At 38.7% G+C, this 18,047-nt stretch overlaps 1 protein-coding gene across 1 annotated transcript; it reads right to left on the reverse strand.

Moving 5' to 3' along the window:
- Positions 1-9,895: 9,895 nt before the first annotated feature.
- On the reverse strand, positions 9,896-17,508 carry DMP1 (dentin matrix acidic phosphoprotein 1). Its single transcript, XM_054723290.1, has 5 exons — positions 17,440-17,508; positions 16,883-16,930; positions 14,660-14,692; positions 14,437-14,484; positions 9,896-12,263 (listed from the first exon to the last, which is right to left on the reverse strand). Exons 1-5 carry the CDS (start codon positions 17,491-17,493, stop codon positions 10,938-10,940), a joined length of 1,509 nt encoding a protein of 502 aa, XP_054579265.1. The 5' UTR covers positions 17,494-17,508; the 3' UTR covers positions 9,896-10,937.
- Positions 17,509-18,047: the final 539 nt, after the last annotated feature.

Raw genomic sequence — 18,047 nt, forward strand, 5'->3', positions numbered from 1 at the left:
TTCTCCTGTCTGCATGGACAGGGCACATCCATTTTGCACAACTTATTCCTATTCCATTGGGACCAGGTGGTGGGCCAAACTAGGCCAATCAAATCTTTCCCGAGAACTGATTTAAAAAAAACCTAGTTTCTGTGGCAGAAAACGTAGGGGTAGGCCATGCTTCTCCCATGTGCACTGAAGAAAGTGAGAGCACTGCCTTCAAAGAGGGAGAGAGAATCAAGTACACAGGCAGGAGAAGAGACAAAGACAGAAGCAGAGATCTGGTCCTGGCCATCTTCCCCAGTTACCTCATTCCTTAGGCCTCTGCTCCGCACTCCAATCCTTTGGTTTCCTTACAATGATTGTCTTTTAAATTCCTTCAATAATTTAAATCGTCCTAACTAAAACACTATGGGATTCTCCTAATTGTTGTCTCTGCTTCTCATTTCTCCCTATTTTTATCCATCCCGCATGCCACTGACAGGTACATTTTCAGTTTAAGGAATTAAGATTTCTTCAATAATCAAAAAAGAATCAATGTACAGCTGTAGGGAGAGGTTACATGGGTTGGGGGTGGAGGGAGATTAAGTTTTCCATAAGTAAAGCTAACTGCACTGTAAGAAATAATTTGAAAGGTTATTAGTGGCAAACGAGTGGCTGCATCTCTCTAACTCAATAGCTGGCCACATTTCTATCAGGTTGACCAGCCACCTGTGCTCTGAATTCCAGACTTTTCCAGTCTCTCAGGGATCACAACAGCGAGCAACATTGCCACCTGCTGGGGATTATAGAAGTAACAGAGCTGGATTTTCTATTCAAGTATTCTGAAACTTCAGGGTTCAAAGCCATCTTTTAGAATCCTACTTTTTCTTTTGCACAGCAAAAGAAACCATCAACAAAACAACAAGAAAGCCCACTACATGGGAGAACATATTTGCCAATGTTATATCTGATAATGGCCTAATCTCCAAAATTATCGGGAACTTACACATCTTAACAAAAAGAAGATAAACAATCCAATAAAAAATTGGGCAAAGGTCTTAAATAAACACCTTTCGAAGGTTGACATACACAAGGCCAAGAGACATATGAAAACATGCTCTAAGTCTCTAATCACCCTAGAGATGCAAATCAAAACGACAATGAGATACCATCTTACACCTGTCAGAATGCTATCATCAACAAATCAAAAAATGACAAGTGCTGGTGAGGATGCAGAGAAAAGGAACCCTTGTGCACTGCTGGTGGGAATGCAGACTGGTGCAGCCACTGTGGAGAACAGTATGGAGTTTCCTCAAAAAATTAAAAATGGAACTTCCATTTAACCCAGTGATCCTACTTCTAGGAATATATGATCATAATGATATTACTGATTATAGCTTTTGAAATGCTGCAGTGATCGCAATCACTGTTCTCTGAATTATTTACATTTTTACTCTAGCCAGTACCATTAAATTACCAACATTATATCAAGCAATTCTAGCCTATTTAAATGTGTTTTGCAGTAGAAGAGGTTAAAAAGGCACATTTGATTCTCCATTCAGACTTGTTGGAAAAATGCATGTAGTTAAATTAAAAGGCATTTTGCCTAAGGGACGGTTTGTCATTGCTGTTCTTGATAATGGATGGTCTCTTCTTGAGTAAATTTAGAGTGAATAATCTAAGGTTGATAAGTAGCAAAACAATATTTGCATAAAGTTCCTTTTTGCTTCATTTTAAATAATAAAAGGAAAAAGAATATATGCAAGTAATTAAGTAATTTATTATAACTTTGAAGTTGTAAAACATTAAAAATGTATAAGTTAGCCCTAGCCAGTTTGACTCAGTGGATAGAGCATCAGCCTGCTGACCAAAGGGTCCTGGGTTCAATTCTGGTCAAGAGCATGTACTTTGGTTGCAGGTTCCTCTCCAGCCCCAGCCCTGGCCAGGGTGCGTGCAGGAGGCAACCAATCAATATGTTTCTCTCACATCGATGTTTCTCTCTGTCTTTCCCTCTCTCTAAAAAAAATCAATGGAAAAAAATATCCTTGGGTGAGGATTAACAAAATAAATGTGTAAGTTAGATGAGAAAATTAAAAATCTCTATAATTGCAACTATAGAAAAATATGCCTGGGCACAGAGTGGTGGCCCGAGGTCACGCTGTGCATCCACTGCTGGAACTTTTCATGCTAAATCCTGTCAGGGTGAACTGGGGCATGGCGAACACTCACCTTTTCTCTGGGGTACCCTCGCTCTGTATCAGATTCTGAACCTCATGAATCTAGTTTGGGCCAACGTCTGAAGCATCCTGTCCCACTTTCTTGTATAGGACCTTCCCTTAGCCTCTTACCTTATGTGTATCAGATGTCAATTTGCCAAAATCGCTCAGACTTGCTGTGACCCATCCCCCCCAACCTCAATCTTCTCCTTAATATCTGAGAAGATGGGAAGGTATGATATACTCCCAGAGAGAAAATCTTAACACCACCCCTTCAAACACACACATACAATTTCCAGGGAAGAATACAAATAGCTCTTCACTTTGTTCCTCAAAGCAATAATTAGTCTATTTGGAACCCAATTCCCATGGGCATGAGGGGGTCCCTTCTCTCTGGCCTTCCTCTTTCTTCCCTCCTTTTATCCCCTCCATTATTTGAGTCCTTTCTCATCCCCTTGGGGTCACCAGTTCCATTGTGTTATCCCCTTAGTGAAGCTGCAGCAGAAAAAAGTAGAGGATAATTCATATCTTTAAGTCCTGAATAAGGCAGGATAAAGGACAATGGCATTTTGACCTCCACCCTCAGAGTGAATCATCTAAAGGACAAACAAAACTTCCTCTTACTTCCCTGACTGATTTGGCTCAGTGGATAGGGCGTCGGCCTGCCGACTGAAGGGTCCCAGGTTCCATTCCTTGGTTGTGGGCACATCCCCAGTAGGGAGTATGCAGGAGGCAGCTGATCGATGTTTCTAACTCTCTATCCCGCTGCCCTCCTCTCTGTAAAACAACCAACAAGATATATATTTTTTAAAACCTTCCTCTTACTAATAGTGTTGCCATTTTAAAGCAGAACAAAGTTTGTCCTTTCTCCACCTATGTAAATGCGCTATTTATTGCCATAGCTTGGTATTGACTGGGGAGTGAAGGGGGCAAGACGTGGTAGGGAAACACCCACCCCAGGAAGGAGATGAGGGAGCTTTGAAGTTATCTTTGGGGTGGGGGTGGATGTGGGCTCAACATCAAGGTCACAGTCAGACTTCCTGCACACTCCCTACCCCACAGGGGACATCCAGACAATCTGCTAGACCTACAATTTCTAAGCGTGGCTTGTGTTACAGAAAAGGATGGTAATGGTCTCTTTCATATCAGTTACACAATAAAGTCTCTGACCAAACACTGCATTTATATGCAGTTGCTTAAAATAATAGTTATGATCTCCTGACAAAGGAAAGCCAGGCTTTCTGTTTTGTGTGTCTGACCATGGGCTCTACAGTCTGTAGCTGCTGCTCCTGCTATAATTTCTTCCATCTGTTGAATCGCAGTGCAAGGACAGAGGGAAACCATTCACGAGCTTAAGTAAGGTTTATTTTGAGGACAAGACAGATGCTGATAGAAAGCCAATGAGAGCAAAACTCAGAGATGCTATATTCTGACTGACCTTTTTACCAAACAGCAAAAATATCCTCGCATATTTTTTTGACTTGTTATGTCTTAACTCATCACCATCCAGGAGATGATGAGAGCTAAATGCTGCAGTTACTCAAATGCTGGGCCTCTTTACGTGCTGGCAGAGGAAGCAGCCACGCCTGTGTGCCTGACAGAAGAATTCAACTCGTCATACAAAATGGGATCAGAGTTTGCTTAGTGTTTTATCTCCAAAATTGAAGCCAGACCTTGGACTCAAGGATGGCCCAATGTTTCTAGAACTAACTGTTCTATTATAGCGGGAGTTCTCAATGCTGGCTACACTTCAGGATTACCCGGGCCTTTTAAAAACTACCAGTGCCGAAGCCAAAACCCAGACTAATTAAATCAGAATCTCTGAGGCAGCCTGGGCAAAGACTTTTTTTTTTAAAGCTCCTTAGGGGATGTGCAGCCAGGGCTGAGAACCGGGTGCTATTCGACAGCTTACAATGGAATGAAAGCAAGCTAACATTCGTACCTCATTTTCATTGCATTCATTCATAACAGGCCGATTTGCATATTGTACTTAAATAATCATCACAACTTGAAATTCTGACCAACAATTTTAGTCCTCAACATAGAAATTTCCTAAATGGTATCTAGCAGTTGGCACAACATACTTTTTTTCCCAAAAAGTAATATATATGCTGGGGAATTCTCTCCAAGTCTCATATTTGCAAAGGCTAAATATTTCATTCATTTTAGCTGATTCTTTTGTGTCTTTTTTGTATACCTCATTAGTAATTCACAGTCTAAAAATCAACTTCATCTAGATAACTAAAGACTACTGAGTATGCAAAAATTATGTGAGAGCACAATTGAAGAACACATTTTCCTCAATTAATAAATAAAGAACATATTACTCAGTGTTTCTGGTAAGAACTCTAAATTGTACTTATATAGACTTAATATGCACATATATACATGTGTTAGTGATAATGTAGATTAAGTTGCTGTAAGAAAAACACCCCAAAATACGGTGAATTAAATAAAATTGAAGTTCATTTCTCTCTCATGAAATAGCCAAGAGAAGGGTACCTTTCGGTACAATTGTTGCTACTTTCCTGTCAATGGGAAGAGGAAAAGAAAGAGGCAGAGCATGCCACTTCAACTCATATGTGTGCCTATTGCAAGGAAGCCTGGGAAATGAAGTCTGCATCTGGCCAGTCATGGACCCTACCCAAAGATTTCTATCACTAATACAAATAACAGTAGAATAAATATTAGGGATCATTCTCTACAACATCTACATACAACCCAAAATCTAAATATACTTAGAATACAAAGGAACTATAGGTTTAAATTTTTATTTTGAGAACATTTATTTTCATTATGTGTCCTATTAACATTTGAAAAGTTTAAAATTTATATTCATTTGATCAAAAACATTCTATGATTAACCCTCTTCCTTTGTATATAGCTTTAGCTATAATATGCAAGTAATGCATATAATATGAAACATGCTATGCTATATTCCCAAGTCTATTCATCCACACTGACCTGGGTTTTCCCTGAATACAATAGTTCTACCAAACAAGGTCGGCAGATATTATGATTATCAGTGATATTATGATTATCAGTGTTATTTCCTTTATTTAATTGAATAGATTCCAGAAGCCTAGTCATGGACTCCTTTGAGAATCTGATGAAAATATATTTGGGCTTCTCTATATCAAAAATTGAACAAATAATTTTAGGGGGGGTTAAGTATACCTTCCCTCATTAAGCTTAGTTTTGGGGTGCCTTGACTATATTTAATGAGAGATTTTTCTCCCTGTCTTCCACAGCAGCCTGAGAACATATAGATGAAATCTCTAATCTCTATCTCCATCAGTGGAATTCCTAGAACTCTGGCCCAAGGTGAGACACGTAGCACAGGATCTGGAGCAGGCTGATTGTTTAATAAATATCATCTCTCTTTCTCTTATTTCAAGGCCCCTCTGCTCCCTGTAAGAATTCCTTGGTATTCCAATGCATGCCCTTGATATTACTTCTCTCATCTTCACCAACATGGATCACACCCACAGCCATGGAAGTTGACTTCATCATTCCCATGGTATTAATGCTGTTCCTTCTTTTGGCATGGACATGGATTTCCCTCACATAAGTGGGACACTTTACAATCATTTTGCTCACCCAGCATCTGAACTTCCTTCCTACATGTGGTACATATATTACCTCCTTATATGTTTGGGTGAGAAACAAAAATTATCTTGTGATACAGAAGCTGAAAATATACTTTCTACGATCCTTTGTAACTAGTGCATGGATACCTACTACAAGCTCTGCTAACTTTATGCATCTACCACAGACTTTGAATTGAGAACCGTGATACAGTGAAGCAAGGTACATAAAGAATGGTCTCTGGCAGCAGTGACAACTAGGATCAGTAGAACCAGTGTTATTGTAGTACTAGTGCTATTGACAGAATCTAAAGTAATTACCAGTGGGATCAGGAGTAACAGCCACAGTGTTCACTGCTTTGTGGCAATATCAGTGACTGAATCAGTTTTGCTGTGCCTTAAATCATGTTTGCTAAAGGCTTTAGCATAAGCTTCCCTTTTTGAACATCAATATTGCTAGTTTTTTCAACATCACCATGGTATTTCTTTTTTAAAAATTGTTTATAGTAATCTTTGGTCTTATATATATCTTCATGGGAAGCTTTGAGGGATTTAAGAATAAATTTCTCCACTAAATTACAAGTTTATGCACAACAACCCCAAATCCATAGGACACAGCAAAAGCAATCCAAAGAGGGAAATTCATAGCATGCTATACAGGCCTACCTTAAGGAATAAGAACTCCTCAATAAACAATCTAAACTTACACCTAAAGGAACTAGAAAAAGAACAGCAAACAAAGCCCAAAGTGAGTAGAAGGAAGGAAATAATAAAGTTCACAGTGGAAATAAAATAGATTCTAAAAAAATAATACAAAGGTTCAATGAAACCAAGAGCTGGTTCTTTGAAAAGATAAATTAGATTGGCTCATCAAGAAAAAAAAAAAGAGATAGGATCCAAATAAATAAAATCAGAAATGAAAGAGGAAAAATAATAACTGGTACCACAGAAATACAAGGGAGTGTAAGAAAATATTATGAACAACTATAAATAAATAAATTGGATAAACTGGAAGAAATGGATAAATTCCTAGAAACATACAATCTACCAAAACTGAATCAAAAAGAAACAGAAAATCTGAACAGACCAGTTATGACCAATGAAATCGAAGCAGTAATCTAAAAATTTCCAACGAACAAAAGTGCTAGAGCAGATGGCTTCACGGGTAAATTTTAGCAAACATTCAAAGAACTAACATCTATCCTCTCATCCAAAAAATTCAAAAGGAGGAAAGACTTCCAACCTCATTTAATGCGTTTAGCATTATCTTAATTCTAAAACCAGATAAAGACACTACAAAGAAAGAAAATTATAGGCCAATATCCCTGATTAACACAGATCCAAAAATCTTCTACAAAATATTATTAAACTGAATTTAGAAATACATTAAAAATTATACACCATTTATCAAGTGGGAATGATCCCTAGGTTGCAAGGTTGGTACAATATCTGCAAATTAATTAATGTGATACACCACATAAACAAAAGGAAAGATGAAAGCCATGAGATCATATCAATAGATATAGAAAAAACATTTTACAAAAACCCAGCACCTATTTATGAAAAAATAACAATGGGAATAGATTCAACATACCTCAACATAAGAAAGGTCTTATATTGCAAACCTATCAATTTGTATTTATTTGGGAGCTGCAGAGACTGCCCAACTTATCCAAATACTAGAAGAAATAAACTAAGATGATTATTTAGAAACTACATTTTAAGATCTGCATATATATGCAAAATCACCTGGAAAAGAAAAAAATGGCTTCCAGGCCAGCAGGACTCCACAAAAACCAAACTGACTGTGCTGTTCAATGTAAAGAAAGTGTGGGCCATTTAACCAAGAGTGAATTAGCCCTAATAAGCTTGAAAACTAAGGGTCACTAAGCCAAGACTTGATGATGGATCTTGTGAGCGCTTTCTAAGAAAGGAGGAGTCAGGTTTCTAGCATTTAAGCTCCAACTGTAAGATTTCCCATGGAGTATCATAGATTCATTATCTTATTTTAGCCCAATGCTATTAAGCATTCATGTCACATAATTCTCCCTGTTCTCATTTATGCTTACCTTATAGACTTGTAATTCTTTATTATTTCCCATTATAAATTAAAATTTGGTTTCTAATTGTGATTTGTCTTCCCAAGTAGAACCATCGACTATAGACTTCAATGAGGGCCTCCATGAGGAAACTTCTACATCTTTAAAGCTCAAGACCAAGCCCACCCAGCTAGCTTTCCTTTGGATAATATTTCTATACCACTTCTAATCACAAGATGGACCAAAATCTATACCTTGTACATAAAATGAGTTGATAGAAACTTAAAACTTCCCCACATCTGCTTAAGATTATTTCTATCATGAACATAGCTGAAATTCTTATCATTGTTTTTCCTTCTAAATGTCCTGTGAGTTAATTTGGTTAAGGAGTTATATGACTTCAAAACACTGGCTACGTTTATGAGTCTGACTTCATTGGGCTTTTTGTTGCAGGGACCAAAGACTGACTCAGTCTGCCTCAAGCAAGTTGGATGTGTTATAAGGATACAATTAGCACTTGTGAGGAAGGATGTCACAGGAAGTCTAGAAGGTCTGGGGCAATCAGAGAGTCAAGAACCAAGCATGAGAATAAGAGGATTATGATTTTGCCCCTCAGCATCCAGAGCTCAATGATTTTCAGTTTTGTTCTCCTGTGTTCTCTCTTTATTCTGCATCTCGGTGTTTTCCCTCCTGTTTTTGTTCAGACCACTTTCTAACTTCTCCCTCTCCCAATATCCAAATTTCCAGAGAGTGAAGATCAGATTAGACTTCAATCCACTATCGTTTGTGTTTTGGTAGGGCCTTTGCAACATTCCTGCTCTGATGCTGCTGGCCAACCTAGAGGGCAATTCCCTTTGGATTAGGTGTTCATTCCATACAATCACCTGGGTAAGGTAAGGCATTTGAGTGGTTAGAACCTGGCCTCAGGCGCCCAGAAGTCTGAGCCTGAAGCAGGTCTCCTGAGAAAAACCTGTGGGTTGGCCAGAACTTGTAGGTTAATAGAACCAGATAATTAGTTCATAGGGTCAGGGAATCCAAATGTATGTAGGTGAATAGGCTACATCAGAATCTTCCCGGATCCACTTAAAAAATACTGAACTCTGAGTTTCACTCCAGGTGTGCTGAATGAAAATCTCAAGGGGGAGGATTAAGAAAAAATTATATATACATGATGTCCCAAAAAATGCATACACACTTGGAATAATTATTGATTCCAATGGGTTAAATCTGAAAAAGAAACAAACGTCAATTGAGCTATTAGAAAAATGTGGTTATACATTTTTTGGGACACCCTGTATTTATGTATATGTGTGTATATATATATATATATATATATATATATATATATATACACATATATATATATGTATATACATATATATATATTTGTGAGTACATGAAAGAGTTTATTGTTTTATTGTTATCATTTATTAATAATTGTATCATATTTGAGACAACTGTATATTTGCTTTTACTCCATCCTGTGTATGTATGTGTGTGTGTATACATATATGATCTCCCCAAGTGACCACTGCTCCACTGCTTTGACATTGTGAGAGAACAGTGAAAAATGAGAAGGGTCAGACTCAAAGTTAGGAAGTCTTCTTGATTCTTTTAATAAATTTGTAGAGAAATGTCCATGTACTCTAAGTAGAAATGTGGCTGAAAGCACACTCAGAAAGTAGAAGTGCTGAAGTGAAGTAAGTTTCTCCAAAGAAATAAAAATATAAGGAATGTGTCCCTTTAACTCCCAGAGTTTATTTAAAAGTCAAATCTAAAAGACCAGCAAGAACTAATGTTATATTCAAACACTGCAACCCTTTGGCGTGGCCTCATAAAAAGTTGAGAATTTGTTTTCTTTTTCCTTGTCTATAACAGGTATATCCAGTGGCATATTATAAGCAACATGTAAAGTAATTTTATCAAAATGCTACCTGAATTATAAATAAAATTTAATTTAAAAAATAATTTAAGAAAATTTTTCATTTTAATGGAAGAAATAAACTATTTTGTGATGTTTTAAAGGAAGAGTTGTTTAGTATAAAGACAGCCTAATAATATCACTATAAAAAAATAAGCACATACTTTGGAATATTATCATCTTTATTACAAAACAAATATTTTATGTTGAGGTAACATTTCAAAGGGAATTTGGCAAAAATCAATTGAATTCTAGAGATACAATTTTGTTATGTGCAACATATGTAAAGCACTCAGAAGACAGCTTTTCTAGAATTGCACATAGACTGATTTTAGAAAAAAAAATAAAGCTAAAAGTTATCTTTTTAAAGAGGACTCTTCTTCTCCCACTCTCCCCACCCAGTCCTCCACATCATCACCAGTAGTCAATGAGGTGATGTTCATGGGAGTGCCACAAAAAAGTGTCAAAAATGATAAATTAGTTGAAAAAAAGTTTTGTTAATCCAAACATCTCACACTGGTTCATAACTTGAAAGTGCTTTCACAAACTAAACATTCCATCATATAGGATTTACTATTGCTTATCTCAAGAATAAATGAAATTCTCTCATCTTCAATGAAGAAATCCTATGAAACGGTCTGATCCAGGCTCTTCTCTGCTGTGAAGCCCTCCCCTCCCTGATTCTCCAAGGCAAAGTTGGTTGCCCTCTTTTATGCTCTCATAAATTTTGTTCATACCTCTGTTATAGCACTCACCACATAGTATTGCAATCATTTTTGTTTCTCTCATATGTATTCCTCTTTAGCTTTTTAGCTTTATTTATCCTCCTATAAGCTCCTCAGGAGCAAGAAACAAGCCTTGAGCTTCTTAATATCCCTAGCACCTAGCACAGTGCTTGGTACATAATAGAATTTCAATAACTGTTTGTTAGGTTCATGAGTTAGGAACTATTTCAGCTGTGAAGCTATAATGCACATCTTTCCTTGCTTCCAGTTTCATTGAGTGTGTTCTGGTGTCATTCCAACTTATGTAAACCTTTATGGTTGGTGACACCCTAGAAACAAATACAATGTCCAGCAATTCCTTTCAGAAAGAAGTGGCCTTCAGTTATCGGTCTGATATAAGCATCAATAAGTTATAGTTATAATTCTTTCCCTACTCTCCAAACTCTAAGACTCCTTAACCTGAGAGCCACTTCTTAGGAAAGCTGATGCTAATAGCCATCTTGGCAGTCATTGTCGTCCTGATCCCCAATGGGTTTGTTGTGATAAGCATCAACTGTTAATTTTCTGCTTTCTATCTCAGTGTTTTTTGACTGGCCATCTTCCTCACTGCTTGACTTGCTCTCAGTGGAGTTGCTATCTTCTTGTGATTTGCTGCTGTCCTGAGAATCACTGCTGTCATCTTCCTCAGACTGGCTCTCATCGCTCTGGCTCTCCTGGCTCTGGCTCTCTGTGGAGGCACTGTGAGACTGGAGGCCCTCCTGGCTAGAGCTGTTCTCATCCTCAGTGGACTCTGGGCTTTCCTCCGAGGATTGGAGGCTCTCATTGGATTCACTATCAGCTTGCTCCTCTCTGGATGTGCTTTCTGAACTGGAGGGTGTGCTCAAGCTGTCCTCTTCAGTGGAGTCACTGTTGTCCTGATCTTCTGAGTGACTGGAGGTATTATCTGGGTTGTCACCCCTGGACTTACTCAATACCTCTTCCTGAGATTCACTACTGGTTTCTTGAGATGGCAGGTCAACCTCTTGACTAGACTCACTACTGGGGTCTTGTTCATTTTTACTATTTTCCTGGGACTGATTCTCCGCACTATCTTCTTGAGCTTCACTCTTGCTGTTTTCCCTGGATTGGCTGAGGCCAGCTTCTTTGGAGTTGGTGTTTTCTGTGGAGTCACTTTTGACTTCTTCTCGGCTATTGCCAAGATCACCTCTGTCATCTTCCGCAGAAATGCGGGACTTTCTGAAAAATTTCCTACCGGGATTCTCCACTGATTGGCTATCACCTGAATCCCGAGTGTTGGCTTGCTTGTCACTATTTCCTTTTGATTCTTTTGATTTGACACTGGCGCTGCTCATTCTGGAGTGGCTTCTCTCACTCTTGATGGTGTCTGGATCATCGCTCTGCATTCCTTCATCATCAAACTCAGATCCATCCCCATGGCTGCTATCTCCCTCACTGCCACCTCCCACCCAGTGCTCCTCACTCTCACTCTCCTTGTCAATGTCCCTGCTCTCACTGGTGGTATCTTGGCCACTGTCTTCCCCGTGAGAGGCACTGTCTTCCCTGGACTGTGTGGCATCTGCTGAGTCTTCATTACTATTGAGTCTAGAATTTCCTCCTTGTGTCTCTTCAGGTCCTGGGCCATTGTCCTCATCACCAAAGGTGTCATCTCCACTGTCATCTTCATCATCATCTTTATCAGCTCCTTCTTTTCCTCCATTCCTAGAAAAGCCACCAGCTGGCCTATGAGCATATGGATGATCCGCAAGGTGCAGGCCTTCCTCTGATTCGGCACTGTCACTTGGGTCTTCATTTACCTGGAGTTTGACGTTAACAGACATGGTCAGTACTTTAGAAGGTGATATAGAGGGTTTGTGTTATCTAGTATCCATCTAGGTTCTTTCTGCTTTTTTCTTCCTGTATCCCTCATCTAAACCATGGTCAATTTTACTGCTCCATAACATTTCTACCAAAGGTTCAAAAGGAAGGAAGGAGAGGTAAAACTCGAGTCTTTCCATTTTATATAAACACTAGAGGCCCATTGCATGATATTCATGCAAGAATAGGCCTTCCTTCCCCTGGCTTCAATCCCAGCCGCCCGGGAGCTTGCAAGTCCCTGTTCCTGGCCCAACCAGGAGCCGGCAAGTCCTCACTTCTGTCGGGAGCACTGCTCCTGTAGCTCCCTCCGCTGTCCCCCCTGCCCCTCATAGCAGGTGTCCCACCCCTCCAGGCCGCTCCGTGCCTGCATATGCAAATTAACCCACCATCTTTGTTGGGATCATTTGCATAGTCACTCTGATTGGCTGTGGGCGTAGCCGGGGTATGGTCAATTTACATGTTTGTCTATTATTAGGTAAGATAATTCACTCATGCTGCAAAAAATTCTCAAAAACTATTGAATCACATTTATGAACCTCAAATTATATTATAAGTATGATTCCTTAAATAAAACTCTCAGAGAATTTTTTTGTAAAGAGTTGGTTTAGAATGCTCACTCACCAAAATATTTGGTTTAAGACAGAATTTTTTAAAATACTGAATGATTTGTAAAAGACCCCAATTTTTTTTCTAATAAATTGGGGAGAGGGGGTGGATATATTAGGGCAGGAGGATGAAACCTTTAGCTAAAATAAAAGTAAAATATTGCAATAAGGTATCTATCTCATTCAAACCATGTTTATATCTTATTATGCCAGTGAAAGGTTTAGCTAGAAGACTGCAATAGTGTGACTGCCCAGGCAGCTTAGTTCTAAGAGCTCACACAGATTATCCCCATAAGTAAAACAATGGGATGCTCTACACAGATAAGGAAGGATAGTGAGTCATCATCATTGAGGTCTGGAAAATCTGCTCTTTGTCATAGCCTATATTAGAACATTCTTGCTAATTTTTTTCCTTTTTTCTACATGTTCCTATGGATCAATGTCTGAATTTCCAATCGGGAGTACAAAATGATGAGATCTCTTTCCATCGCTAGTTTACACTGATATGCTGGAACCAAACATCTGTTTAGCTTTCCATACCTCATCAGGCACCTATGGCACCCTCCTCAAGCAGAGACTGTTACCCTCGTGTAAGCACAGCGACCACTAGGGTAATAAATCACTGCATCTGCAGAAAAGAGCATTTTCCCAGTTCTGTGCTTATAAATTTCTTGAATGTTCCTCTGAAAAACCTTTAGTCAATAGTGGTACAAAGCCTAATAATTCATCTTGCAACTGCAGTCGAGTATAAAATGAAACATGGGTCAAAACTGCAGAGAAAAACCTGGTTCCTGGAATCTCTGGAGCCCCATTGGGTTCAGTTTGGTCAGAAATGATAAAACAGCTAAGGAAGTAATGACAGTTAGTCTTAGGGAAATGAAGGGAGAGGAGGAAAAGGAGAAGAAAGACAGGTATTTTTGTATTAAAGAGATATAAGCTAAGTCAACTTTTCTCAATCCCAGAACCACAACTATTTTAAAGAGAAAGTCATTTCTGAAACCCCTGTTTCATTCCATTTTCCTCAGGGCTCTCCTAATCTCTCCTTAACAGAGTCCTGACATGAAGGAGGTCTCCAGGCCCAGCCGGCACTTCATGTCATGTTAGCCAGAACACTTTTCTCTACCCCATCTGAACTGCTCTAATTGTAAAAGCAGCATTTTTAATTAACGAGTGAACTATTGCTTGTCTAACGTAGTCTCTGACCTTTGTGTGTGTGTGTGTGTGTGTGTGTGTGTGTGTGTGTGTGTGTGTGTTCTTTTTAACTAGAGGGATATTTAGGGCCACAATGTCTATAATCTGGCTCCAGTGACAAATATGGAATGAACAGCATGTGCACATCTGAATTCTCCCACTCATTTTTCCCTTCTTATTTTATGGGACTTTTTAGTCAGCATAACCAATAGTTAGAAAATATTATATTTAGAACAGTTGCCAGGTAATTTAATCTAACATCATTTCCTTCCATTCCTAAACAGTCTGAAAAGTTAAGAAAGGTCTGTTTAATTACCTGCTCCTCTGAGCTAACTTTACTTTCTTCTGATGACTCACTACTCTCCTAAAAGGGGGAAAAAAAAAGTTTGTTTAGTAATTCCTGAGGAAAGGAAAAAATATGATGCACATAAATTGCTTGTGGTTTGGGTTTACAACTTTCCAAATGGCCTGAGGTGATGGGAAGAGTGTTAAAGTTACTTTATGAGATGTTTATGACAACAAATAAATGAGATAGTTACCAATGGTGGTGTTTGTGTCTGAGCCAAATGACCCTGTAAAAAAGGAAGGGAAACAAGTTACACCTTCACAGATGATTCATGCCATCACAAATATTTAGAATACTTTTATGTAATTCTTTTTAAGCTTCTTGGTATATATTTTGAATTTACATGACTAATAATGACATTTTATGATGAAATAGCTAAAAAATGAGTGTGAGATGACTGATGGCCTGAGAAAAATCTTATGATATAAAAGACCTGGAAGATTTCTGTATATCTGGTACTTAGAGAAAATTTTACTTTCTTGGAAATGGGTTGTTTGGACAACCTAGAGGAAACGTAAGATAGGAAAAACACCGCACGAATTCAGGACCCAGATTTAAGTCTCAATTAGTGACTTGGTTTGGGTTTTAGCCCTGAAAACCAACATCTTGGTGTTAGCACTGAAATTCATGTGTCCCAGGAAACCCCTAAGTCTCAGGTAAATTTCAGTGGTTGGTCACTCTATGTTAATTTGGACAATTCACTTCCCATGTTTGATATCATTTTCTTATTCACAAATTAAGAATACTAGCAACCACTGTGCTTACTCCACATGATTTCTATGAGGATGAATTCAGCTAGTGCCTATAGAAACATAGTGAGAACTGTTCAATATGATATAAACTAAAGTAATGATCCATTGAGAACACCTACTTTATAAAATTCAGTAGTAGACAAAACTGAACAGAGAAAGCCATTAAATCTTTCTCGTCACATAAGGTCACAAAACAAAACACAAATTCTAAATCTGACACTTAATTACTCATAGTTCTGATTTATTTCACTTTCTTTAATCTTCTAAGAACTCTAAAATATGCCTGAGTCACTTCTGATGCCCTTTCTCCGCCTATTCTTCTCCTTCCCTTTGAGCAAGGCAAAATCCCAAAGTCCCATGAGGCTCAAAGCTGCTGAGAGATGAGTGTGAAGACAAAGTAGAGCAGGGAGGAGCTATCAACAGGGCTTATCAGCAGTGCTAGGCTGGAGATACTGGTAGCTCTTCGGAAGAAGGAGCGACACTCATTTACTAGTAAGTCTTTGCCCTGTGACACTGCAGGCAGGCACAATGACAGACTCTGCTCCAGTTATTTGAAATTAAGGGGTGGAAGGAGCCAGACATTGGAGTTCTTCTCATACCAAGACTGGGCTTGAGAACACAGCATGTTTGTAGTACTCGTGGAGCGTCTGATTGAAGGAGTGAAAGGATCTACAGTGGCTGCTTTTAAATAAACTAGCCTACAGACATGTCTGAAGTAAATTACCAGAAAGGATCCTGCAATGTCCTTTCCAGCCTCAGGGAGGGGCAGGGCCCCATCTCAGGCCTCTGGCATTATCTTCCTACAACTAATAGCATCGTGCCCAAGCTGTGTCATACACAGCAGAAAACAAGATAATGGACAAAACACTCCCAATTAGCATTAAGTCTTAGCCCTTACTCGTAGTTCCAATCTTGAGAACCTACTGCCCTCCTAGACCTGGCATCTTCCTGACAGGGATGGAACACCCTGGTAAAGAATGTGGATTCTGGAGCCAGAGTGACCTGGGTTCAAAGTCTGGCTCTAAAGACTTATTAACTATATAGCCCAGACAGACGGGGTGACTCTCTATGTCTCAGGGCTCCCATTTGTAAAATGAGAATAAAATACAAGACCTAGTTTATTGGGTGCTGTGAAGATTGAGGAAGTTAATACATGCAAAGCACACAGAACCACGCCTGGAAATGGTTCTTGAGTTACTGAGAGTTAATAACTATCAGGTTGCTCGGAGTCGACACTCAACCAACATTAGCTTTTCTTCCAAAGACTCTAGTACCCTCTCATTCTTTCTTTTCTCACTTTCTAGGACTTGACCCTCTGCCTACCCAGACATCTGGTAAGACACATTTCTAGTCCTACTCCTCCAAGGGCAGTCTTGGTTCATTGTCACCATCCCCTTGCACTACGATACACATCCATTATGAAAATAAAGCTAAAGGAAAAAAGGCTTCCTTGCCAAATTATACTGGTAAGTTGGAATTGAAGCATTATATGAACTAAATTTCCTTATGTGAACTAGAAATTATAGCTCTTACTACCTATGTCATAAGTTATTGATGTGTTCATTAAATCATTCATAGTTTCAACATTTACAGTGGAGATGATTTGGGTTATACTAATAATATATTAAAATAAAAATATTTCAAAAAATTGTATTTCTACTCACCTTCCATTCTTCAGAGCTCTCAGATTCAGTATGTTGATACCTGGCTACCTAGAAAATTAAGTTCACACGGTCAGCCCACAGAGAAATTTCCAAGGCAGCAGCTATTAACACTTTACTTAATTAGGAACAGTGATAGTCAAATTTTGGCAAGCACCGGAATCACCTGGAGACCTGCTAAAACACATTGCTATGTCCCATCCCTGGACTCTGGCTCAGCAGGTCTGCGGTAGGACTCAAGAATGTACTTTCTAACAAAGTTCTAGTTGATGCTGATGCTGCTGGTCTAGGGATGTACGTTGAGAGCCACTGCTTATGAGGAAGAAAATTGGGACTTGTGGCTATATGAATGGCGGCTCATAAAGAATAACTCAGTATTTTAAAGAAAGCAGCTTCCTAAGAAACTACTGTTTTCATCTGACTGGAACATACACAGCCACCTTGGCTCATAGCCAGTGAAAAATGTGAAGTTTTAGGTATAAAAGGTGTGTGTGTGTGTGTGTGTGTGTGTGTGTGTGTGTGTGTGTGTGTGTCCCAGATATCCCTATCCTGATACTTACTGGAAGTGCACAGGACAACCCCCAAAGGAACATAAGCAGAATGCTGGTCTTCATAGCTGGATGTGACACCTCCACCTGTGATGAAAGACAGATGTTTTTCTCCAGGCTACAAAAATATAGGAGCTTCAACTTTCTAACAGTTTCTTCCTATTTAAGACATAATTCATCACATGCACACACACACACACACACACATACACAACTCATCCAAATGTCCATCAACTGATAAATGGGTGAATAAAATGTACTTGATCCATACAATGAAATATTATTCAGTCATAAAAGGGAATGAATTACTGATACATGCTACAAAGTAGATGAACCTTGAAAACATTACACTGAGTGAAAAAGAGCCAGACACAAAAGACCACATATTGTATAATTCCATTCAAAGGAAATATCCCAAACAGACAAATCTATAGAGACAAAAAGTAGATAAGTGTTTGGCCAGGAGTTGGGTATGACAGCTAAGAGGTGAATTTGGAAGTGATGACAACGTTCTAATGTTGATTTCAGTGATGGTTTTACAGCTCTGGGAATATGTTGAAAACTATTAAACTGTACACTTCCAATAGGTAAAGTATATATGTGAATTATATCTCAATAAA

This window comes from Eptesicus fuscus, chromosome 2 (assembly GCF_027574615.1).
Source record: "Eptesicus fuscus isolate TK198812 chromosome 2, DD_ASM_mEF_20220401, whole genome shotgun sequence".
Taxonomy (NCBI): domain Eukaryota; kingdom Metazoa; phylum Chordata; class Mammalia; order Chiroptera; family Vespertilionidae; genus Eptesicus; species Eptesicus fuscus.

Bases quoted from the DNA above. Each gene is read 5' to 3' on its own strand.
- DMP1 (XM_054723290.1), bottom strand. From the start codon at position 17,493: ATGAAGACCAGCATTCTGCTTATGTTCCTTTGGGGGTTGTCCTGTGCA. The intron at 14,693-16,882 runs GTGAGTAGAAAT...CCTTTTTTACAG, and splicing joins AGAGCTCTGAAGAATGGAAG to GGTCATTTGGCTCAGACACA. The intron at 14,485-14,659 runs GTAACTATCTCA...TCCCCCTTTTAG, and splicing joins AGACACAAACACCACCATTG to GAGAGTAGTGAGTCATCAGA.